Genomic DNA, 26,067 nt, shown 5'->3' on the forward strand with positions numbered 1-26,067 from the left:
ATGTTCCCAGACATTACGCCGACCACTGTGACAAAATATACATTGTGTATGCAGTATGAGATACTTATGTTTTTGTTTTTAAGAGTGTTGTATGAGCCTGAACATAGTCCCTGCCAACCTGCAGATCGTTAGATTTGCTCATTTCTCACTAAAGAATGAAAACATCTAAACGCCCAGCGTCTTTTTATATTTTTATATGTATGTGGTTAAAATCAATGAAGAATAAAGATTATTGCAAAAGAAATTTTAAAACTTAATGTCAAAGAATAAACATAAACACAACTAACAATCGAATAATGTACAATAATATTGATATTGATTAAGATACAATTCCAATTAAAGTGTCCTTTTCATTATGTAGAATTCAACAAATTTGTATAACTTTTAATTTTTCATTCATACATTCATAGAATAATTCTCCTGAAGACATTTTTATCTTTTATAACAATTTTCCAATTGTTATAATTTATAGAACAATATGACATTATATTCGATTTAATTTTTAATCTGTGATAAAATAATAATAACAATATAATCATTTGCCATAATAATGTAGAATTAAAATAATGCAATTATAAAATTTTTATAATAGAAAATCAAATAAAAATTTATAATAGTTTTCATACTTAATTTTCCAATTATGATTATGACAAATTTTTCCCATTATTATTCAATATTTTCAAAATATTATCCAATAATATTGAGAAAATATCCTGAAATTGAGTTTTTAAAATAAACAAATAATCAAGGATAATTTGAAAATGATTTTAAATATTTTAATATAATCTTTACTTATATCACATTTGAAAGATTAGAAAAATTATAAAATTTCTATTCAATATCAAATAAAGTGTAAGGATATTAATATATAACAACATAAAATTGTCATGTAAATATAGAATATAAAATTTTTAAAATTTTACGAATTTCCACAAAAAATGGATTTTATTCAAAAAATTTTGAAATTTTATTTAAGCATTTACATAAAAATATTGCAGTAGCGATATTGGTTAACAATATAGAACAAATGAATCCTAATTTAATTGAAATCTAGTATTCACTACAAACATTATGCGCTTAGTCGCGATTATAGAACACTCCCAAAATAAATATGTGCTCTAAATATTAAAATACAAAATAATATTATGATTTATACGAAGGATCTGTTGTCTGATTTCCTTAGGGACATGTCCAGTTTTATACTTGGAACAGGGATATTATAGAGCGTGGGGAGAGTGCAATAAGTCGTCAATGGCTGCAGTAGTCCTTTCGCCCCATTCGGTTCCGTTGGAATGTACAAATCAACCGTCATTCAATATTAAAATTAAAGAACAAAATTCTTTAATATACCCCTGCGGATATGCAATTTTTTAAACAATATCAATAAATTTTTAATTCGAAGAAAACGAAGAAATTTTTAATACTAAAACAGCTATCAAAATTTAAGTTAACGTCATTCAAAGAGTGAAAAATTAATTTTGAAAAAAAAAACAATGTCCTAATTAAAGAAAAATTTTTTTTTTCTTTCAAATTTCTATTAAAAATTTAAAAGGATCAGGATCATAGTATTTATTTATTCTCGTTCTTTAAATTCATAAAATCTACGAAAGAATAAAAAAGAATTTATGAAAATTTCATTGCAAAAAAAAATTTATGTTAAAATATTTTCCCTTTTTTTTTTTTGAAATATCGTTTACCTTTTTAAACACATAAATAAATTATCAATGAATATTAAGGATATTCAAAGACTAACATACAAAAAATCTATTATCCTTTTTTTTTTTACTTTCTTTTATTATTTTTAAAATGATTTTCATAAAAAATGTGAATGTTAAATTTTTAGAAAAAAAAAATGGAGTAAATAAAGAATTTTCTTTAGGAATTTGAAATGTAAAAAATCTGGAGGATAAAGAAGTAGAACAGTAGTAAGCACTTGTTTAGTAACGTAAATAGCTCAGGAAAATATTAAATAGCCCAGGAAATATTTATATTTGCAAACAAATTAGCTCTCAATCATTTATTCTAAATGAATTGCAAAATAGACCAAATTACATCGGAAATCTGCTGAACGCAATGAAAAATCTAAGGATATTTCTAAATATTTGGAAAACTTCAAAGTGGGATAACCTATAATGTGACCTAAACAATTTTGGAAGAAAATAAAATTTCGAAAGCCAACCCTGTCTCAACAAAAATTAAAGGAATAAGAGATTTACAGTGAGAATCTATATTTTGAAGAGTGTTTTATTCACGGGATTACACCAAATACACAAACATGTTTATGTAAATTGGAGCCAAAAAAAAAAAAAAAAAAGGATTTTCCTATTAACATTTTCCTTAGCCAGCAACCTTTTTCATTTTTAAATCTCTTGTAAAATAAGCATGTGAGAGAAAAAATATTTTTTAACAAAAAACGAAAAAGGATTCCAAAAATTTAATTGTATTATAGAAAAATGAATAATTCAATATTAAGAGGAAAAATATCCCGTCCATTTAGAATTTTTTTCTTATTTTATTTTTTAGATTATTGGCAAATTTTTCGAAATAACAAAAATTTCAAAAAAGAGCAAGGAAAAATAAAATTAACTTTTGAATGAACTTTTGTTATTACCAAAGTTAATCTGTAAAATTCGTTTTTTTGCTTTTTCTTTTTAAATTTTAAATAACTTAACTTTATTATAATTCAATTAAGATTTAGATACTTGAAAATTTTTAGGAAAATGATTGGAAAGGCGATTGAATAATCGAAATATTACGATTTTGCTCAAAAATATAAGAAATCGTTTCAAATTATCATCTAATATCGCAATGTTCTTGGAAGAAACTGGAATAGCATTGAACTTGTGCCTATTTAAGTGGTTGTAATGGATCAGACTGGTTGCAGTGTTATTATAACTTGAGTAGCACATCTCAACCAACATGTCTATAAAATATAATTTTAAAAAATCACAGCAAATATGTTTCTTTTATATGAAAGAAAAATGTTATAATTGCTTCACCTCTTCAAGTGTAAAGACAAATAGCGTCAAATGGCAAAGTTGCTTCATCAATTCAACCACAAATTGTAGTTACATAGTAAGGGGAAAGTTATTTGTAAGGCCTAATACGTCCTAGTAATCTTTTATTTCACGCAGAGTTGCTCAATCTAGTTTTAAATGGATGGAAGTCATCTTAACTCTAGAGATATCTAACAGTTTAACAATTTTTAATTCTTTGTACTTTTTAATCCTTTATATACTCTTAAATTATTGCATTTCATATCAAAATAACTTTGAATTAAAAAACTTTTATACGTATGAATAGTTCTCACAATTAAGGTCAGTCACTTAATCTACCATTCACATGATATGTAACATATTTTTGTTGGCTTACGAACATCGCATCCCTACTATTAATTATCCTTAAACAAAATGACATATTTTCATATTAAAAGGATATTCTACGATATTATGTTTTATGTTTATCATTTAAAAAAAAAAGTCGTATTTTTTCGTTATGAGGTGGAAAATCTCCCGTTATAATGACACTGTACCAACACTGTTTATATATTTTAAATCTGAATTCAACCCTATGTACTTAATAAGGAATTATGTTTTTATAAAATTTAAATTGTTGCCATTTAAATTTTTAATTTTTTGAAATTTATGCTAAATTTTTAAAAATTCTATAATGTTTTAATTTGCTTAATTCTTAATAAAAATTTAAAAAAGCTTTTATTTAACAATGAAAATATAAAATATTTTATTTTAAAAGAAGGCTGGGATATCTTAGGATCCTTGTAAGATTTTATATATTAAAATTAATGCTAAAAGTTTTTATTAAATTTTGAAGTGAAATAAAATAAAAAATAGAAAGGATTATGAAAAATTTCTCCCCCTATTTTTGAACTCTTACAAATCTAAGTTAAAACAATCAATTAAAGTTATTTTAACACAATTTTTAATTATTAAAAATTTACTTGATTAATAATATTTTATTTTTATTTGCAAATTTAAAAACTAACTAATTAAATTCTAAAAATTAAACTCAATATTAAATTTTATTTAATAATAGGTTTATCAAAACGGCCAGCTGGACCACCACATCGAAAAACTAGTCTACCAAAACATTCAGAAGTTAAAAAAAGATTTCTTGAAATATGTGATAAAACATTATCCGATGATATAAAATCAGCTTTAAGATTACCAGCATTTGATTCATATGATTGGGAGGATGCCGATGTTATATATTTAATGCAAACAATGTTTATTGAATTGGGTTTAATTGATAAATTTAATATACCAATTGATACACTTAGAGAATGGTTATATGAAGTATATAAACATTATAATGAAGTACCATTTCATAATTTTCGTCATTGTTTTTGTGTTGCACAAATGGTAAGTACCTAAATAATATATTATAAATGAATTTTATATAAAATTTTTATTTGACAAAAATTTTTAGTTTTTTATTATTAATGGCAAGATTTGCAAAACTGTTTTAACACTCGACAAATTATTGTAATTGAAAATATCGATATTTGTAACCGCAATCCTTATTTCGTATCACTATCGCAACCATTTTTAAAACTTAAATATTTTCGATTAAATATAGCTGGATATTTCAAAAATAATTGCCTAAGACTTAATCAATGAATATTTTGATCAATGTTTTCAAATATCTTACGCTACATCTTTCAATTAATACTAAACAATTATGTAATACAATCTGAATCAAAATTTGAACGCAGCTCTAATGTTATTAATTGTATATCCCTAAAAGTATGCAATTTATCTTTAAATATTTTAAATTCTATTTTATTTAAAGGAAATCTTACAATAGCTATTACAAATGAACAAATTTTGAATTTCAATTGTAACTCTTGGGTTCAATATTCGGTTTAGCCCAAAATATATTATGCGGTATGGATTTTTCTGCCTAATTCAGAAGCTCATTATCTCCAAGTTGAAATTTGGATCTATTTAATACAGTGTTGTAATTATGTAATGCAAGAAATTCAAACACCGGTACCAAATCACTAATTAATTGACTCTAAAACTGAATTCAGTAATTTAGATTTTAAAGCAGAATTCACAAATTTTTGAACAACTACCGAATTCTAATTAATTTGTTATACAATCATGGGAAAAATATTAATTAAAATTTATTATACAAACTACCAAAATTTCGAAATATTTTTAAAGTATAATGAACAAATTTTTTTTTATTTAATTACAAAGTAAATCAATCTATATAGAAAAGTAAAACTTAATTAATATCAGGATCCTTATACATCCTTTTTGTTTTTTTTTTTGGTTTACATGTAAAACTGATACAACTATTATAATAAACCCCTATAATATACTATAAAAGAAAATCAAAAGGATTCAATTAATCAATTAAAATTGAAAAATCAAGAAAATATCATTTACTTTTAAAGAAAATTAAATTTCACTAAAAATTTACAGAAAAAAAAACATTATTATAGCAATTGTTATAACAAAATATACTTGTTATACATGACCAAATATGGATACATAGCCCCAATATGCATACACTATATTTATATGTACACGAACATAAAGTGCATTGCAATCATTTTGTTTATAATATAAAGCGTATATAATGGATTTTTTTCTCTATAAAGAAAATTTCAAATTTCATGTTTTATTTCAAAAACATGCACTTATAATAATCTACATGATGGTATATAAAAAAATAAAAACAATAGTTTATAACAAGGACACTTAAAATCAAGCACAATATAATATATACAATTGTATTAGTACCTATATATATATATATATATATATATACTCTTGACAACATCAGTTGGTTAAATTCAGCATGCTATGATCAAAGTGAAAACTATATTATACCCTTTACTTATATATATAAAGGGTAAATATGGTATATTGTTGGAATCCGAAAAATCATAAAATTTTGTTGAATCTTAATATTGAATTTCATTTGTATTATATTATGTAAATTGAGTTCATTATAATATTGTTGGACAGACATGTATGATTATACTGATTTCCTTAGAGCTTATACTAAATAATTCGTTCAAATATACTTGATTACTTCTCGTATACGGTTTATGCAGAAGTAAATAATAAATTAGAAATAAGGCAGTCGGAACAAAAAAGAAATTTCTCTAGCGTTTCGATAGACAAAGTCAATTATGAGGGTATACAATCAAAAATGTTTAAAAAAATAATAGGAGTGAAAAAGAATATAGTATGTAGGGGTATGTCATCGGACCATTATAGAATCAGATAATGTTTTACAAAATTTCTTATTCTGGAAGAAAATGGTAGATGCAGAATTTGTTTGAGCACGGGAAAGGGGGATGTGAGACCTCAGTATTGCTTCACAAACAAACAAAATTCTTAAATCAATTGAGTGAAATGATTTTTTTATTCGTTTCATTTAATCGAGCCGATTGAATTACAGTCGATTTCAAGAATTCAACAAGGGTCGTTTAAAAATTATATAAGATATTTAGATTTAGATTTATTAGATCTAGATTTATTAAAAAATTTTGTTAAAATGTTATTAAAGACGAGTCGATTTTATTGCAATCAAGTTCCATAATTAAGCCTTCACTACATTAGCTCTCTTATTTGAATCCCAAGATGAATTGTTATGGCACTCGAGTACTCATAGTTTATTTTCGACAAATTTGTGCTGTAAAAAATATTATTTTTTTTTCTTTTTATAATATTAAAAATTTGATATCAAAGGGTTTTAAAAATCTATATTTCATAAAAAAAAAAATAAAATTTAAAACTTAGACAATGGAAAAACAATGCCAACTTCTGATTTTCTTTCTGTATAACAAAAAAAAAAATAAGAAAGATAAGAAATTTCTTTTTTTGTAAATCTATAAAAAATGTTTCTCTTGTTTTCCCCTTTAAGTTATAATAGAAGAATCAATTCGATATTAAAATGTATGTAAATATTTTATTTCATACATAACAATCACACACATATCAGCACACATAAAAATTAATATAATTTTTAATGGCTCCCGTAAAATTGATGCCATTTACTTTTCCATATATAAAACAGCATGTTTTTTTTTTTCCATGCTGTTCCATAAAACCATGAGATTCTATATATGTATGAGCTTTCATCATACTTACAATCAGTTATTTTTCGATACACTCGTACTTAACACGGTACTGTTGTAACACATGCATAATGCTCTTTATGCTACTACTTTATAATTTCTCTTCTAAATTTTTTTTTACTTTAAAGTTTTAGTTTACTACACTTGATATACTTTTGGGATATTGAAATAAATGTTATGAAAAAATAAACAACACAGTCAGAACATAAAATACTCTCTAAGGATAATAAGCTCCCTATATATATATCTATATAAAAAAAATGTAAAAATTTATTCTATGTAAAAGGAGGAATAGACAAGAAAAATAGAACAAAAGTTAATTCTTGTAATGCAAGAGTAAAATAATATGCAAAAAAGGTAATGTTTTCGTATGGCTATGTTTGTGTGTCGATATATGTAATAATATGTACTTAACTTCGATATATGAGAAAATGCTGTTTCTTTTTCTCAGAAAATAAAAAAGAAATTTTTTTTTTTTTGAGATTGCATTCATTAAAAACGGATTCTTATTGTATAGGATGTAGTTGCAACGAAAATAAATGGAAATAAAATAAGTGTAAAATGGTCTAATATTTCAAAAGTGTTGTGTTCAGTGAAGAAAATCGTTTTCAAACTTTTCGAACGTTTTATTTTTGTATTGTCTGAGCAACGTTTTAAGCATTTTCTCATATCTCTTCACTATTGAATTTTAGCTATTTTCTTCTCTTTTATATTAAGGCTAAACGTGTAACGATGATAACCAACGGACATCCAACCAATATCACACAGATTTTTCATGTGTGATCGAACAGCCTCCACCCCAAAATAATCGAATCATACTTTTTAAAACGTAATTCCGTACAAAGCAGAAAAATATATTTTTTTTTTGTGAATTATGATTATATTATATGAGGTAGCAATGAAAAAATTTTAAGCTCTACAAGATTTATTCGAAAAAATTTCTGAAAATCAATTTTGATTAGTTTGATTAGTTTGGAGTCGGCTTCATACGATTTGGATGAAACCGATCATATGCAGTATGAAGCAAATAACAACACTTAAATATTTTTTGTTTTTGATTAAAACCTTAAAAAATTTCATTCATTTGTTCGATGTTATCATTTCGTATATTATTCCAACATATTGTTCGATACGAATATTATCGAACATGTTGTATGCTCAAATCAAAAATTTAATGAGTAGTTATTTAATAAAAATTATTTTGAGGAACATAAAATGTTAATAGTGATAATTTTCACATTTTGATTTAGAAAAATAATTCATTACTTTGCGCTACGTGATTTCAATCAAATCTTTTACTCTTATACTCTTATATACACTAATATTAAACGGTCTATTATCAAATATACAGGCTATTAATTTATTTTTATTATTTATTCCTTAAAGCTCTGCTAATTCTCAACATTTAATTGCTTTTATTTTTTATTACTTCAATATAAATATTTAGATTTTCAGCATTAAAGATCTACTCTAAAACAATATTAAATATAAAATAGTTTAATAGAGACTATATAAGAGCTACTCTGAACACATAATTGATAGTATGAAGCAAGTAATAAAATTAAATTGTCTTTTACATATATTATTTAGATTTGCTAGCGAAATTAATGGATTCAATATCAATAAAACTAAAATTAAATAAAATATAAATAGAAATATATAGCCCCCAAATATATATTAAGATTTTATTACCTTCTAAGCGTACAAATATACAATAAATTTTAAAAGGAGTTTTTATAATTTCGAATTTTTGCATAATTAAATGCATTCAATGACATTGTCATTAAAAATAGATGACTCTGTATATAGTGTATAGGTAGATGGCGTTAATTTAAGTAGAAAATCGAAAATCCAAATAGAAAAGAAAATTTTTACTAATAAATTGAGGTTGTCAAATAAAAATTTAGCAATTTGCAGCTAAAAAATATCGAAAATAAGACATGAAACCAGAAATTTAACGTCGTTTCGACCGAAACAATTTAAAGAACCACCCATTTCCAAAATTAACAAAATTATTTAACTATAGTTTTAGTGTATTTCATTAGGAAATGTGCTTCTATTAAAATATGCTAAGTAAATCCAATAATTTTAATGTAAGCTACTCTATACGTAATATTAACATGAATAGCGTCTGATATACCGTAGACTTATCTACACAAGAGCATAATGACAACGTGCAGTGTAAAAAAAAAATTTGAATTAAACATCAAGGATATTTTTTACTTTTTTTTTTTTTCTGTATTTTTACCTCAAGAGACTATGAACATTTTTTAACCATTAAAACGGTTTTTAAGAGAAAACATTGAAATAGCTAAAATAAAAATAAAATGGAACAAGCTGTCGATTTTAAAACGTATTGTAGAACATAGTGTAGTGAACCGAGAACAAAACACAAAAACCAGGACACAAGAGAGAATAATAAAAAAAAATGTGGAAAATTTTTTAAAGTGCAACATAATATTAACCTTTACTTCGAATAATGAATATAAAAGGAAAGAAAATCTAAGTTGACCAACATGATAACAGACCGTATAGTAGATTAGCCACGTGATATTAACATGTACTTTAATAAATCTAATTGATTATTCCACAAAATTAGACAAAAATGCAAGATACTTCAAAGAATACAGAACAAACCAAGAAGATCAATTTCCAAGAATGGAGACAAATCTATCCCAAAAATTGATTAAATCTTTTCATCTTCTCACAGATTTAACTCAGATTCCTCACATTTTAATGCAATTCCGCTCAGAAATTGAATGGTGTACAAATAGATAGTAATCAACTGTTTAAATATTAAACATATGGCATTTTCTCTTTTTCTTGAGTCCCTTTCAGGGAGTTGAAGAGGAAAAATGACCTGTTTGAAAAGCATTAAGTACTGGAATATTTAAAATGTGGCAGGAAGTTTTTCAATTGTTTTCTGAATTATCCGTGGCCAGGATCATTCTTTTGCGTATATCATTCTATTTCGAATTCACATTATCTCAAGACCACATCCGGTATCTGATCAACTATATTTTTAATTAAAGTTTTCATCTATTCCAGTTAATTGTTCAATCTGATTTGCTTCAACAATGTTTAATTTTTTAATTTACTGAAACCTTCAATAATTTATCATAAAATGATTGGAATTTCAATTCCACTTAATTTGGCATTTTGTCTCCTTAGGTTTTCACATTGAATTTCACTACTTCTGCTGTACGTACAGTTCAATTTTCAACTGTAAAGTACCGTTTCTTTAGAATCTTCATTTATCCTTGTCTAATAAACTAAAAACAACTTCTTACTTAATACAAATTATTAAGAATCAAAAATTTACAGTTCAACAAATCCAATTTAAATTAAAATTTTTAATTTTTCTTTTGATTTCAATTGAATAAATTGTTTTTTCTAATAAATTTCTACTCCTACATATTTTCTACCCACACAAACATGTTTTCTTTTGAATAAGAAATCTTTGACTGCTTGATGTGACAATTTTCTTTTAATTTCTTTTTTTGTATTTGTCTGGACTTAACAAAGTATTATAATGAAAATTAAATGGTTGAACATCATTGCTTATTTTAAATCCCTTGTACTTTACAAAAAAGGACCTTTTTTTCTTTAATCCTTTTAATTTAATAATGAACCACAATTAAATTTTAAATTTTCTATTTGTTTTTTTTTTTTTTTTTGCAGATGTATGCTATAAGCCATCAAGCGAATTTATGCCAACGACTTGGTGAATTAGAAGTTTTAATATTGTTGGTGTCATCAATATGTCATGATCTAGATCATCCCGGTTATAATAATATTTATCAAATAAATGCCAGAACAGAATTAGCTTTAAGGTATGTGTATGTGTGTATATATAACTTTGATAATTTGTAATTACATGTATTACATATTTCAGGTTGAAATGCAAGAGAATGCTCTTGTATATAATTTAACTCAATCATTATTTTATGAGAATGAACTTTTCTCTTAAGTGCTTCATTAATAACTTTTATTTCAATTGAATTTGAGCGGAATTTATTGCTCCTCTTCCCTCACAAAATGCTTAAATATTTAAAATTTCAAATTTACGTCAGAAAATTCTCTTATCGTAAATGAGCAGAATGTTGGAAAAATTGAATAATAATATAGTGTCGCTGAGAAAATATTACTTTATAAGAGGAAATTTCTCACTCCTTTATTCATGTATACAACTTTAATGATTGCACTATAAAATTTTCATACAGAGTGTCGAAAACTCGTTGGTATTCCTTATATGGGCAGCATAATGAGTTCGTATAAACAAAAGAATAATAGAAAAACTTTATTTTGTTACCCTCCTTGTCGAGTTGTTTACGCACCAAAGTTGGTCTTCCTTATAACTCGAGATATATGGCTGTAATTCCTCTTTGAGCGGAGTATCATCGGCGCCAAAGATTTTTTTTTAAATATTTAAGTACAAAATTAAATTTTTTTAAAAAAAAAAATTTCAACTTTTCCTTTAATCATTGTTTACTCATATACCATAAGAATTATTTTTTCGTAAAATAGAAGCTCATATATTCCGACTTTCATTTTAATATCAAATATTGAGCAAAAATTGAGCAAATTTCAAAAATGAAATATCTGTGAAGAAGAGAAAACCTACGGTAAAATTATTAATTGTAAAACAAGTGAAAACCTACCGCGATGCTTTTAGGGTATTATTGAGCCTCGAATGCTCCTTAAATTTCTTCAACATTCGTTCAATTTAAATGATCTCTTTTTAGCACTTTTCCAAAAAAATTTTTGAAAAAAGTGCTTATTAGTTTCACTCTGTTCGTCCGTCCGTCCGTCTGCCCGTGTGTCTGTTTACAAAACTTCTACACCTTTGAAGATAGAAAGCTGAAATTTAATACGTACATAGATCTTCACTAGAAACTTATTTCCGTAGAACAAAATTTTTACCTATCTCCCCGCCTCTAGAAGTTAAACCCCCCTAAAACCCTAAAAATGGCCTTTTTTAAATATTTGTTGCAATTAAACCATAAGCATTTTTGAAATTTTGCAAACGCGGAAAGGCAGTGGCTTGCTTCCCCTTGTGCGGTATACTATAGTTCAACTTAAGAAAAACAAAATAGCCGTTCAAATTTACCGTTATTTAAAGTCCTTTTTTTCCAAATTTTTGATGTCGTTTTTCTTCTAGACCCCAGACTGTAGAGGCTTGAAATTTTAGGAGTCATCCTAAATATATGCAATCCTAGAAATAGTTTTGTATATGAATGAAAATAATTTTAATAGTGTGATAGCTACACATAGACTGTATTTAAAAGCAGAATTTTCACTTGTTGAAGGGAAAAGTGCTACAATACAAACCATTGGTTTGACCCAACTTTATTTAAAATCTGTTTATACAAAACAGGTGAAGTCCTACATTAAAAATATTTTTTTATTCAAAAAAACCAAGCCGGATTTATTTCTAATTATTTTTAATTAATTGGCTGTTTTTTTTTATTTTTAACTTATTGTCCCCTTCTATTCCATTTTTATATTATTTATTTTCTTCTTCTTAAAATGAAATTTTATAAAAGTTTTCACATATAATAACTTTTATTATTAAAACATTTTTTTTTTGTATTCTGTAAAATTTCCTTGCAATGTCGTTTTTGATTCAAAACTTTTACATTTATTTTCATATGAAATACTTTTAAAAATAAACGTATATAAGACATATTATACATATATCCCACATACATACAAAATTACCCACATATTATAATTTTTTATATTCTTCTTATTTTCTTGTTCTTCTTTTTCTTAATATACATACAGGTATAATGATATATCACCATTAGAAAATCATCATTGTTCGATTGCTTTCCGTTTATTAGAACATCCTGACTGCAATATATTCAAAAATTTCAGTAGAGAAACTTTTAAGTAAGTATATTATTAGGGAAATTTTTTTCCCACATTTTGTTACTCTTATATTTTTCATATTGGAAACTTTTTTCTTTTTACTATTATAAATAAAATTCAATTTATTTAGAAAAATTTTATTGTATATAAACTTTATTGTATGAAATTTATTAAGCAAACTATTTGAAAAAACTTTGAAAAAAAAAAAACAAGAATTTTTGAAATAAGTTTCTTAAGAATGCACTCTAATCAATATTATAATAGGTTACCATATCGTATAAATATTAAACGAGTATATTACAGTGAACCTTCTTTTAATGGAACAATGTCACTACTTATTAACAAATTCAAAATAGAGAAAACTTAAATACTAAAAATCGAGAATTAAAGAATAAAACAATCGTTTAACAGAGAGGGAAAGAGAAACTTTCATACCATACGTATTATATTACTGGAGTACATTACGGTAAACCTTCTGTAAGTCGAACCATACCACTTACCATCAGTTATGAATGAAATTAAAGTAGAAAAAATACTTGAATGCAAAACTTACTCGAAAGAGATCTACAATTATCGGTCTATGAGATTTTTGAAAAATAAACACATAAAGCGGCTCAGTCCCAATTAATAGATTCCGTAAAAAAAAAGTGTTTTAATTGTTCTTTGCGCAGTATACACAGATTTTTTGTTATTGAATTAATTTTTTCGAATAATTGAGTTGAAATAAATTGAAATTTTTCGGGGATCGCAACAACACATGACTGTTGCAATAATTTTTTTTTAGAAAGGCTCTCAGAGAGAAAGAAAGAGAATGATTGAGAGTTTCAATTATAAATAACTTCAGTTATAGAGAGTTTAAGTTTAGTAGAATGAAAGGAGTGGGGGAAATATATAAAAATATTTCTCTTTAAACTAATCTCATATAGAATCTACTGACGATGATCATCATTTCTTCAATACCTCGTCCTTAATTAAATGTGTTCTTAGAACCAAAATTTTATGAACAGTTTAATCACAATTTTATTTTAACATTCACGGACCTACATTATGAGTTTACCACATAAGAAACTTAATTTTGGAATAAACCCATTTTTCTTCGAAAATATTTTCAACGAAAAAGAAAAAAGCAAATTAAATTCTACCCACGATAATCAACATTTTTCGTTTTAGGTTTAATGACTGCGTCTTTAATCATTATTTTTTTTTATTCTCTCTCCCTATGCCATTCAAATTCATATCTTTCATACAACAAAACCAAAGGATCATAAACATTTAAGAGTAAAAGCATCAAATTATATTTTTATCTATCTAACACGCTTCGGTACTGGGGTAGTGGGTCCAAAATAGAAGAAATTTTTAAAACATACCTTAAGGTTATACAAAAAAAAAATTTATATAAATAAACATGGAAAAGAATTAGAAAAAGAATTTTCACAAAAAAAAAACGAAAATTCATCAAAGTAAAAGAAAAAACAAAAACAACAAAAAAAAAGGATCTTAACACGTAAAGTGTTTACAATGCTCTCCCAACTCACTACCTTTTCCACCATTCCCTACTTTTTCTTGTTTTTTATTTTTCTTTTAGATTTCAGTTCTAAAGTCTAAAATAAAGTAACGTATGTCACGAATTACCTATCTAATTAATTACAAAAAAAAAAAAAACAGAAATTATCAAAGCTAAACAACACCTACACACCAAACTTTATCCTATACCTACCATGAATTTGTATTAAATTTTCTTTAATGCGGTCAGTTTCCTTTTTTGATTAACACCAACATTTATTTGTAACGCATATGTGTATGTATTTGTTGTATTTATTGTATAGATATTTACGGTAAAAAATATTTTTTACCGTAAAAATTTCAATGAATACTCGTAACAAGGAATAACTAATCCTTTTAGAAAAATCACATTTCACACACTTATCGTGTGTTATTCGAGCACAAATAATTACTTAATCATTTAAAATTTATTAAAAATTATTAAAACCGTGGAAATTTCCGTATTAATAAAGGAGTCGTATATATATATTCCCCAAAATCAGTCCGAAATATACAACCATTCCAGCAACCATCACAACAATCACCACTTCTTTCAAAATTAATTTATTTTGATATAGAAACAATGAGATAAACAACTTTTCTAAAACCCATTCTAAAACAAATACCAATTAAGCTCGTAATGGTATAACATTCCAGACCTCTGCTTCCCTTCTCAATTCTGTCCTTCTTCCACGAATTCGAATCAACCTGAATTCCTCAAAAATTGGCTAAGATTTTTTTATCCCTTTACATTCACTAAGTCTGTAGCCCGTTGAAAGGAACGAACCCAATGATATTTTTGTCTAGAATTCCCCAACGTCGAACATGGCTATAGAAAGAAAGTGAGAGAGGGGTCATCATTTCTTTCTGATTGTCAAAGCAGCCTCCACATAGAGAAACAGAACAACACTTGAATTTCTTATAAAATATCACAAATATTTTCGTAAAAGACTTAAAAATTCCTATTCGTAAAAGACTTAAAAATATTATAACTTTCACAATAAATCACTAGGTGTTACTTGATTAATTTTAATTAATTTTATAAAATTTATATTTTAAAAAAAATTTGTTAAATCAAAATCAAAAATTTCAATTGAAACTGATCTAGGGACTCAATATAAATTACAGCACCAACAATAATTTCAAAAAAAAAAAAACGAATAACATTAATGTGCACGATTGCACGAACCCCTTAATTAATTATTAGAAAAAATATGTATGTATGTGTTTGTAGCTACTTATATATTAATAATTTTATGGAATACATTTTACACCAACGTTTTCGCGCGCAAAATATGAGTAAAAAAAAAAATAAAATAATTTTGAGATTATTATGAAAATACGTTTTGAAAATTGGCGTACAACAAAAACAAAAAGACTTAATCATCTACTTTGCTCACTTTACCGTACAACAACACAAAATCAATATAGAAAAGTAAATAATAAAGAAAAGGTGAAAAAAAAATTAAGAAAATCTGGAAAATTTTTTCACTGGAGATAAAAAAAAACTTTACGTTTTTTTTTTCAATTTTCATTTTTTTTTCTACTTGTTTCTCTCTTTCCTGCAATTAATTTATAATTAATAAGTAATTGAAACAAAAGCTCGCGACGTAAAATAGAAAAATTTAACAAATAAGAAGAAACAGAATAATAAGGAGAAGAAGAAGAAATTTTATACCTGAAAGTGATCCTGGTTAAAAACAAGGATAAAATTAATTACAAATTCTTCTTCAAAACACTCACCTCATTTTTTTTCCATTTGTTCCCCATGGCGCAAATCACCATCTTTCACATGGTATTTCACATTGTAAAATTATTTTCTCTTTTTTTTTTTTTTACAATTTCTCAGAAAAAAAAAAGTGAGCAAATAAAAAGTTAAGTTGTAATTTGTTAAAAAGAGAACAAAAAAAAAATTTTACTCACTTTACTCACTTTACCCAATAACTGCTTTTCAAATGAAAAAAATTTTCTTTTACTAAAAGTTTGAGATTTATAATTATTAATGATGAGGTTATTATACACTTTATTTATTATTTTTAAATATTATATTATCAACAACACCAACAGAAACACCAACAATTATTATAGAAACGTTTATTGTAGAAAATCCTTGGGTTACTACAATGAAAGCAAATAAAATTTAAAATTTACAATTTTGAATGTTACTTAATATTTTTAATGATTAGGTTAGGTGTGATTAGTTTGACACGGCTACCCGGAGGGTATACATATAGGCCAAACATAGGGATCGTTGTAGTACCGCCAAATTACTCCTTTTCCCATCCATTAGAATCAGGCCGAGTAAATCGACCAAAGACTCTTGCAATTACATTCACTAAATTCGTAGTTTCCTGAAAGGGATAAAACCCAAGAAACATTCGCTTGCAAATCGCGAATGCTAGTAGATGTGTCGCCGTTTCCTTCTCCTTTTCGTCACGACAGCTACTATAGAGATCATTTACGAGGTGGCTCATATTCCTCGCATGTTCGCCAATCAAACAGTATTCGATTATTACCTCTATTACAGTATCGATTACGCTTCCCTTCGAAGAGATATTAGACCCCTTGTGAAGCGATGCAAGTCTAGTTTTTGTCATAACTTCCTTTTCGTGTTGCATATTGTTCAATTTGCACATCAAATAATTAATTTCAATTCATTTTAATAGTAAAAAATTAATTATGAATTTATGAAAAAAGTGAGGGAGCCAAAATATATATTTAATTGAATTTCTCTTTATTTTGGTTAAGTTAATCAATAACAATAATGTAAAATGATGGCAGGCAAGTTGTGATTTTTAGATAACCTTGGATTAAGTAAGATAAATTTTAACAGAATCTAATATTGAATAAAAATATTTTTAAATTTTAACAATTAAAAGTATTCTGACCCCAACAGATTAAAAGTATTAAGAAACATACACATTCAAAAATTAAAATGCAATAATAAACTGATGAGTTTTAATAGCATTTTTAAATAATCCCTGACAAGAATTTCGGACCTACTATATAACTTTAATTCAAAAATACTAAATGAAAGCCTCAATGACTACGTTATGTGTTTTTTGCTTGATTATTCTTTGAAAATTTCAAAAATTTCATATTAAATTCTATAAAAAAAACTAAAATATACAAAAAAAATCTCCATGATATTTCCAGGAAATTCAAATAATTTATTTTAAATTCCAAAGAATACAAAAAAAAATCATAAATATTTTTTTTTTTTTAAATTTATCAAAAATCTCATAAATTTTTTACTATGAATCAAAATATTTTTCAAAATTCCATGAATAAATTTATAATGATTTTTTATTTTCAAGGAATATGCCATGAGAATTAATAGTATGGAATTAATAGTATATTGAAAAACTATATACTCGTATTCCAATTGGAATAGAGAAAAACAAATGCTTTGTTTTATAAATTTTTGATGCTTTCCTTAAAGCATCATGAAAACTTTGATATTCTATTCCCAAATCTTATACATATGAAAATTTAAATTCATCGACATGCACTAAAGATTGTTTTTGTAAAATTCAAAAAACTCGCTCTAGAAATTCATGAAAATCGAATCCCTAAAAACACAATATTCATTCATTGGTATTTAAAGAAATTTTTGAAAAAATTATTCAATTTAATCGAATTTTCCAGGCAAATCTTATATGAAATTTTTTAAGAACAAATTTACGGTATAAATTCGTACAACTTTTATATTAATTCTCGTATTATGCTCGCCTCTATGTGAATAATTTAAATAAATATGGGTTCAACAAGATGCTCAACAAAATTGTAAAATTTACTCAACAAATTATTAAAATTTTTATATTCCAAGTACAAAAGGAAATGGCATAGAAAATCCAAATTTTTTCTATCTAAAATAATAAAATCTAATTTTATTTTGTAAAAAAATTTTGCTATTTACCGAAATTTTATACTGTGCAATGTTTCGCCTTTGAGAATTCAAGCTCAAAAATCACTTGCAATATAGTAGAATTCATTGAAAATACCTGAAAATTCTTCATACCTCTTTAGCTCAGTTGGTAAAACGTCCGCCAAGAGAGCGGTCCGCCAATTTTTAATTTTTCTGCCTTTAACTCGTTTCTTAGATTACTTCATCCATCTGCTCTTCAGTTATATAAAAAAGTTTCCATTATATGGAAAAGTTTCCATTCTGCCTTCAACATTCTTCTTGCCAGATTAATACTGATAATACGCAACTTTTTCTCGGCAATACTTTTGCTGAATTGAATTCCTGACAGAATTCAAATGATAAACGAAGATTTTAATACGTTCAAGGATCATGGTGTTGTTTTCAATAGTAAATTTGACTGGAATGATCATATCAACTTAATAGCATATAAAATCTTTCTTAAACTCAGAACTCTTTGGAGGTTTTCTTCGATCCTTTTTAAGGTGACTACGATTGACTTGATTAAGTCTAAGTCTCTAGTTTGAACGCACTTTTTCTATTGTGATGTTGTGTTTTCTTCTATGGGCGCCATTGAGTTTAATAAAATTAAGCTCATTTTCAATACCTGTACTATAGATTTGCCGTCAATAGAAAAAAATTTGACAGAATCTCGGATGAAAGAAAAATCTTGCTTGATTGCGGCTCCGCCGGATATCTGAATCTGCAATGTATTAAACTATTTAAGAGGATTCTTAATGGTGATCGTCCATAACATCTTTATAATAAAATCAGAAGAGGTAGGTCGGTTAAGTCGTCAGTTACCCAAGGCATACTAGACATCGTAGATATCTTTAATTTTTTGTGAGCAATGCTGTTCTGTGGAATAATCTCCCCGTGCCGATTACGGGAGTGAATAATGGTCGGATGAATGTGATAGGTTATGCAAGCAATATTTAGTATTAGTAATCTTAAATTGTTCTCCTGTTCTGCTTCTGCTTAATGTTATAACAAAATATTTAAAATATTTTCTGATTGCAATGCTATAAATTAATTAAAGTACTTACTGAATTAATCTCGTAGCATGTTACTTTTTCACATTTTATTTTGTTGTCTGGTCAGGATTTAATTTTTTCTCATAATTTTCCTCCATTTTCATTTCACCGCTGACCAATTCAATCAACTATACTGAGCCCCATACCCATACTAAATATATAAAAAGAACATAGAAAAAAAATTAAAATTTTACTTACTCGTTGGTTTTCGCACCAAATAATTTTTTTTTAAATATGGTATGCGTTTATCCGCAAGATTTTGATCCTTATTGTAATCCTTATTATTCATTTAATTTTTTTTTTTTTGCTTTTTCGTTTTTTCTTTTTGTTCGTTGTTGTTCAGTGCTAATGGAAAAGTCCGGTTTCCTTTCCATAAAATTCTCTCTGTAATATTTTTAAAATGTTTGTATGTATGTAAATCTAGCGTATATTTTATATGAACAGGAACAGGAATATCACATCATTAAGGGAATTTACATGAAATTTTAAAAAAACATGTTTAAATTTTTCTTGTTTATAATTGAAATCTTCTCAATAATTCTTAAATTGCAACATACAATGCCGTAAATCATTCATTCAGACAACTTGCTATAGAAATGTGGTTTATATAATTTTCAAATAACCAAACCATTACCAAATTAACAATGAATTTAATGTCAGTTTAACAAGTATACAATTTAACAGGAGCGATACACGATTTAAAGCACATCACTACCAAATTTATGAAGTACTTTTAATAGAAGATCTAATGAACCAGTGAACAAGTTCCAGTTCACTGTTTCTTTATATAAAAATATCAATCCAGAAAATAATAACATAATTCTTTCGTCAAATTCCACAATGATATAAAATAGATGCTTTGTCAGCCTCCGACTAGAATAACTTCTTCATATGTTTAACGAAACAGAAGGTTCAATCTCTGTGCAAATTTTTCAGAAATTCACTTATATCAATCGATCATACTTTTGCAGGATTCTAGTCAGATAATCCTTGCAGCAGTCGTTGGGCGCCAGGGTCTCCAAATACATAATAAAACGGTTAATATTTATACTGTTGAAATTGTTGATGGAAATAATTCTGAATAGGTAGATGATAGCAATAAAGATAATGGTAACGATAAAGTTTCTAACATTTCATTCACTCTATATCGTAAACGGAGTTTTAAGGCACCAATTTCAGTGTTTAAATTTAAAAATATCTCCTTACTTTGTACTATTAATTTAAAAATAGATGAAATAAGCATGAAATATATTTTGTTGTTTTTTGCATCTCCCCATGCCTATTTTTCAAAATTACTCCATTTTCCCTATTCCTCACCTCTGTTTCTCGGATACCTTTTAGAAATGGACTTTTATAAAAACATCTTTTTGTTATTAAATTTTGTTTTTTTCTTTCTTTTCTATTTTGCCTCGATTTCTCCTCTTAAGTTTTGCTATAAATTTAAATATCCTAATTTCTATTTTCGTAAATATTTTTCTAACGGTATTAATAAATATATGCATTAGGATGTGAAACGGACATTGAAATAAAATATAATTCTGGTTTTTGTACAGGGTGTAATGAAATTGTTTATGCTTGAGAATCTGAAAATTTCTAGCAGATTTTTAAATTCGAAGTTGAAATATCGAATTCGTAATAATTCAGAGTTGTGTGGAGTCGAAGTTTTGAAGTGATATCTGTATCACAATTATTGAGTCGAAGTTTTAGAGTAAAAGTTAAGGAGTAGAAATTGGAAAAATAAATTTTAAAGTCATTTGGTAAAAGCCGAGTTTGAAATCCCAAATCAGGCTGAATTTTGAAATTTTAAAAAATCCGGCCATAAATTTTGAAATTTTTTTATATGGTGTTCCCTATCTCTCCTATATATCACAACGAATTTTAAATTCTTGAGGCAGTTTTTGCCATAGAAACACCATGTACTGCATACACATTCTTTTAATAAATCATTGAACTTTTATCACCTTTAATTATATAAAATAATCACCCTATGTATATAAAATTCATAAAAAATAAATTTATATATCAATATATATATAACGCATATATTCATATATATAAATATATATACATAACGCATATATACATAAAAATATTTATTTTAATTTTTCTTTTTTTTTGGCCACCATTGAAATTTTTTGCAAATAAAAGCATCTATGTAAAATTTTTTTATATTTTTCTCTAAACCAAATACCCGTATCGTACTACGATTACCGAATACAGAAATGTAAATATGTACACATATACAAAACCAGTATATATATATATGTATTTAATTTAATATCCGTCGCTTTTAGCTTTTTAAAACAAACCACTAATAAATAACAAACAGAACCAAAACAACATCCTTAGAAACAAAAAGATATATGAAAAAAAAATTATTCAAGCATACGCAGGGGGAGGGGCAGGATGGAGTAATATTACAGCATTTTGAATACCTTACAATCTTACATAAAATCCATAATCTTTACAGTTTTTTTTTTTATTTTTCGATATTTTTAGTCATAATATGAAGGGTATAGTCTAATCCTAGAAATTTTTCCGTATAAACAAATAAGAAGAAACGGATTTACTTTGTCAAGGGACGGGTCTAAATTAATTTAGGAAATGGAATTTCGGGAATGAGTGAATAAAGATCAAATTCGCGTTTGCAATTCTAACAAAGATCTGCAATTGCAGTACGTTTTTGTAGTTTGCTGCAAAAAGTATTCAGATTTTTGTTGATAGAGCTGCAAAAGATCTTCTGTCAAGTTGACAGCATAGAATTTTTTTCTGCTGTGATAATCATAATCTCAATTCAATTAGTAGAGAATTAATTATTGAGAGAGTAGAGAGACATTATTAAGATTACGCCAGAGTTTTTTTTTTGGCAACGCTGCATTAATAGTTCTATATTGCAGTACAGTTTTAAGTAATAAAATCTCTTGCAGTCAGAACTGCAAACGCGAATTCGATCTATATTCATAATTATAATGCAAATAATTATACTATTTTTCATACTACTTGTATGATCCCGCCATCTCAAAGAAAGAAAGTGGGAAAACAATTGATTGTTTCGGGTTGGTACTCGTATAGATGTGCTACAATTTTTCGGTATTGTGCTCCTGTTTTGTGTAATAGAGTAAATTGTATTCGAACTCTTTGAAAATTAAAAAAAAAATCACTGCCACAATTGGAATGAGAATTGTTATATGTTGTTCTCTTTCTCATACATCCATAATATATGCTCTTCCATTTCTATTGAATAGAAAATTTTAGACCTTTAGTTTGTTTCATTTGTTTTTTCTTCTTTCAACTACAGTTCATTGTTCATACAAATGTGTTTGATGCTTATATGAATTTTTAATTTCTTAAATAAAATTTGCATACAAATCATTTTATTCGGATTTTTAAGGCAAACATAAATTTTCATCAGAATATAAAATCTATATAAAAATTCCTTACGGCAAAATTTGAATAGAAACAATAGGTAAAATTCATTCTGGAATTATAAAAGCAGGCAAAAATAAAATTTTTCTTTTAGTAAAATTTTAAGTTTTCATATAGGATTAATCAAATCTTTAAATATATCCATTTATTTTAACATGAAAGAATTCGCTTTTAATAATAGAACAGGCTCAATAATTTCAATAACTATATAAATAAATTGGGATTAGAGGCGAACCCTTTTGTGCGGTTATCTGCTTGACGAAGAAGTGATGCAGTGCGTTTTGTGTAATTGGCAATTCAGAGACATCTGATTGGCTTGTAGAGATATTTTAAAATTCTCGGAACTAGAATAAGTTGGGGTTTAGGAGTAAGTCAGATCTAAGGGTCGTGCTCTAGTTATTATAAAAAGTTTCCAAAAAAAATTATAATATAAAAATATTCTGTTATTTCATTTAAAAATTCTTATTAAAATTCTTAATTCTCTTTTATTCACAGTTTTATTCGAGAGGGAATAATAAGATGCATATTGGCAACGGATATGGCACGTCATAATGAAATCCTAACACAATTTAAAGATATCATTACAACTTTTGATTACTCAAATCGATCCCATATAAATTTGGTAATTGAAAGAATTTTTTTAAAAAATTCCTTAAAAAAAAGAGAAATTAAAAAAATTTTTCCAATTTGCAGTTATGCATGGTCCTTATAAAAGTTGCTGATATTTCAAATGAAGCTAGACCAATGGATGTTGCTGAACCATGGTTAGATCGTTTATTTAAAGAATTTTTTGCACAAAGTGCAGCAGAAAAATCTGAAGGATTACCGGTTACACCATTTATGGATCCAGATAAAATAAGTAAACCGGGTAGTCAAGTACGTTTTATTGGTCTGGTATTATTACCATTATTTGAAGCTTTAGGTGAATTATTACCAGAAATTATAGAATTAATAATTATTCCTGTTCGTATTGCATTGGACTACTACAAGTAAATGAATTTTAATAAAAGAATAAAAAAATTTTATTGAAATTATTTGAAATTTTTTTTTTAGATGCCTAAATGATGCTCAAAATAAGCAACGTAAATCTGTTGCAGAATCAAATACAGAAAATGGTTCGGAATCAAATGGATCATGTTCTCCACAAATACCACGTTCACAATCTGGAATTAGTGTAAAATCGCGTCGTAGTATACCATCTCAAAAATCAACATCTCGTACATCTGTCGATGAGCCAACATGTATTGCAGCTGAATTACATGATTTACCTGAAGGTAGTGAAAGTGGTGATTCTGAAACAGCAACTGAAGTTGATGTAAATATATATATTGATTAGATTATTTAATTAAATAATAAAAAGAAAAATATTTAAAATTGAATGCAGGTAGCCGAAAAGACATCAAAATTTAAAGTTGATACAGAAAGTGGAAATCGTTCTAAAGCATCACATTCAACATGTCATCGTAAATCGAATCGAGAGAAACGTCCATCAATGATAAGTGAAATGTGTAGTTCTGGTGGTAGAATGCGTAATTCATATGGAAATATTCATGGTTATCATACAAATCGTGGACATTTTGGTTCAAATCGTGCAGTCAGTTTAGATCAATACAGTTGTAATAATCGTAGATCATCGGATGGCTTACAACAAGTAATTTCTGATAGTTATGTATTTTATAATCGTCAAAATGAAGGCTTACAATCGCAACAGAATAGTAGCGGTTCAACATCAACACCAGCTAGTGATAAACCAAAGAATGAACAACATTGTGTTGTATTAGGTGAAGATGTTGTTAATATGAATTCATCACAAATGTATTGTGATCAATTAATGTTACGTCAAATGAATTTAGCTTGCCATTCAACAAATGCATCAATTGGTTCTATAACACAACATCATCAACAACAGCATTTACTTTTATTACAACAACAGCAACAATTACAAGAACATAATCAAAAATTAGAACATGGTAGTTGTGGTGGTGGTGGTGGTAGTGGTGGAGGCGGTGGAATTGCTGGTATCGGTAAAACAGGATCATTAATTGGTGTTAATAAATCTTCAAATATTGATAATACAAATCAACAATGTTCCTCTAGTTATAATCAAAAATCATGGAGAGCACGTTTTAAACAAATAACTGATATTTTTTCAATATTTGATAAAGGTAATAAAAGATATTCATCTAAGAGTAATTCTGATCCTGCACGTAACAATAATACAACAAATGGTGCTAAAGATGTCACAAAACAAGGTACATACACACTTTTCAATTTCATATTAATAATATTAATTAAAAATAATTTTTGTTTTTTAATTTTAGGTTTATGTTGTACTATTTCTAATAATTATTTCCCATCGAATGCCAAACAAAAACAATTAAAACATCAACAATCCCAATATATTATACAACAATCGGAAATAACAAATATTGGTAGAAATCGTGCATATAGTTTAGATGTACCATGTAGTACATATCGTCAACAACGTTATAGTAGTAGTAGTGGTGGTGAATCAAGAAAATCATCACGTAATGAAGATAATAGTAATCGTCAAGATGTATTCACTGAAGACAATAATAGTTACAATACAAGTAGTGGTGATGCACCACCAATTCGTATAAGTGGTGGTGATGGTTCTGATAATACAATACCAATAAGTACACAACCTTTGCCTAAAGTAATAACTCCAACATTTGAAGAAGATTTAATTGATTCAGCAATATATACATCATCTGAACAACAGCAAAATCAACAACAACAACAACAAAATATAATTGGTAGTAGTAATGGTGATTATAATTCAACTGGTTGTGGTCATGATAGCAGTGGTAATTATTCAAGTAATCAACCAAAAATTTGACATAGAAGTTCTGATACAAATACAAGTTCAAATGGTTATGTTCCACCACCAATAACCGATTATAATAATGATGGTAATAGCTGTAATGGTAGAAGTCTTAGTGCTAATGATTTAACAGATTATACAAATAATTTTTGGTCAAATTTAAGTGATCGTTTAAGTTCATTTGCTTGTAAATGCTGTAAACAGAATTTACCTGAACCAGAAAATGTATAAAAAACAATTGAAGAAAAAATAAAAAAATATTTATATTGAATATTTAAAAAATTGAATTTAAAATAAATTTTTA

The 26,067-nt window shown here is 26.4% G+C and overlaps 1 protein-coding gene across 1 annotated transcript; it reads left to right on the forward strand.

Moving 5' to 3' along the window:
* Window positions 1-26,067, forward strand: LOC129616824 (high affinity cGMP-specific 3',5'-cyclic phosphodiesterase 9A). The gene is made up of 9 exons (XM_055532373.1): window positions 1-127; window positions 4,054-4,379; window positions 10,799-10,950; window positions 12,905-13,012; window positions 23,414-23,540; window positions 23,612-23,907; window positions 23,972-24,233; window positions 24,303-25,170; window positions 25,240-26,067. Exons 1-9 carry the CDS (start codon window positions 1-3, stop codon window positions 25,776-25,778), a joined length of 2,805 nt encoding a protein of 934 aa, XP_055388348.1. The 3' UTR covers window positions 25,779-26,067.

Source organism: Condylostylus longicornis, unplaced genomic scaffold (assembly GCF_029603195.1).
Source record: "Condylostylus longicornis isolate FDR11 unplaced genomic scaffold, ASM2960319v2 ptg000006l, whole genome shotgun sequence".
Taxonomy (NCBI): Eukaryota; Metazoa; Arthropoda; class Insecta; order Diptera; family Dolichopodidae; genus Condylostylus; species Condylostylus longicornis.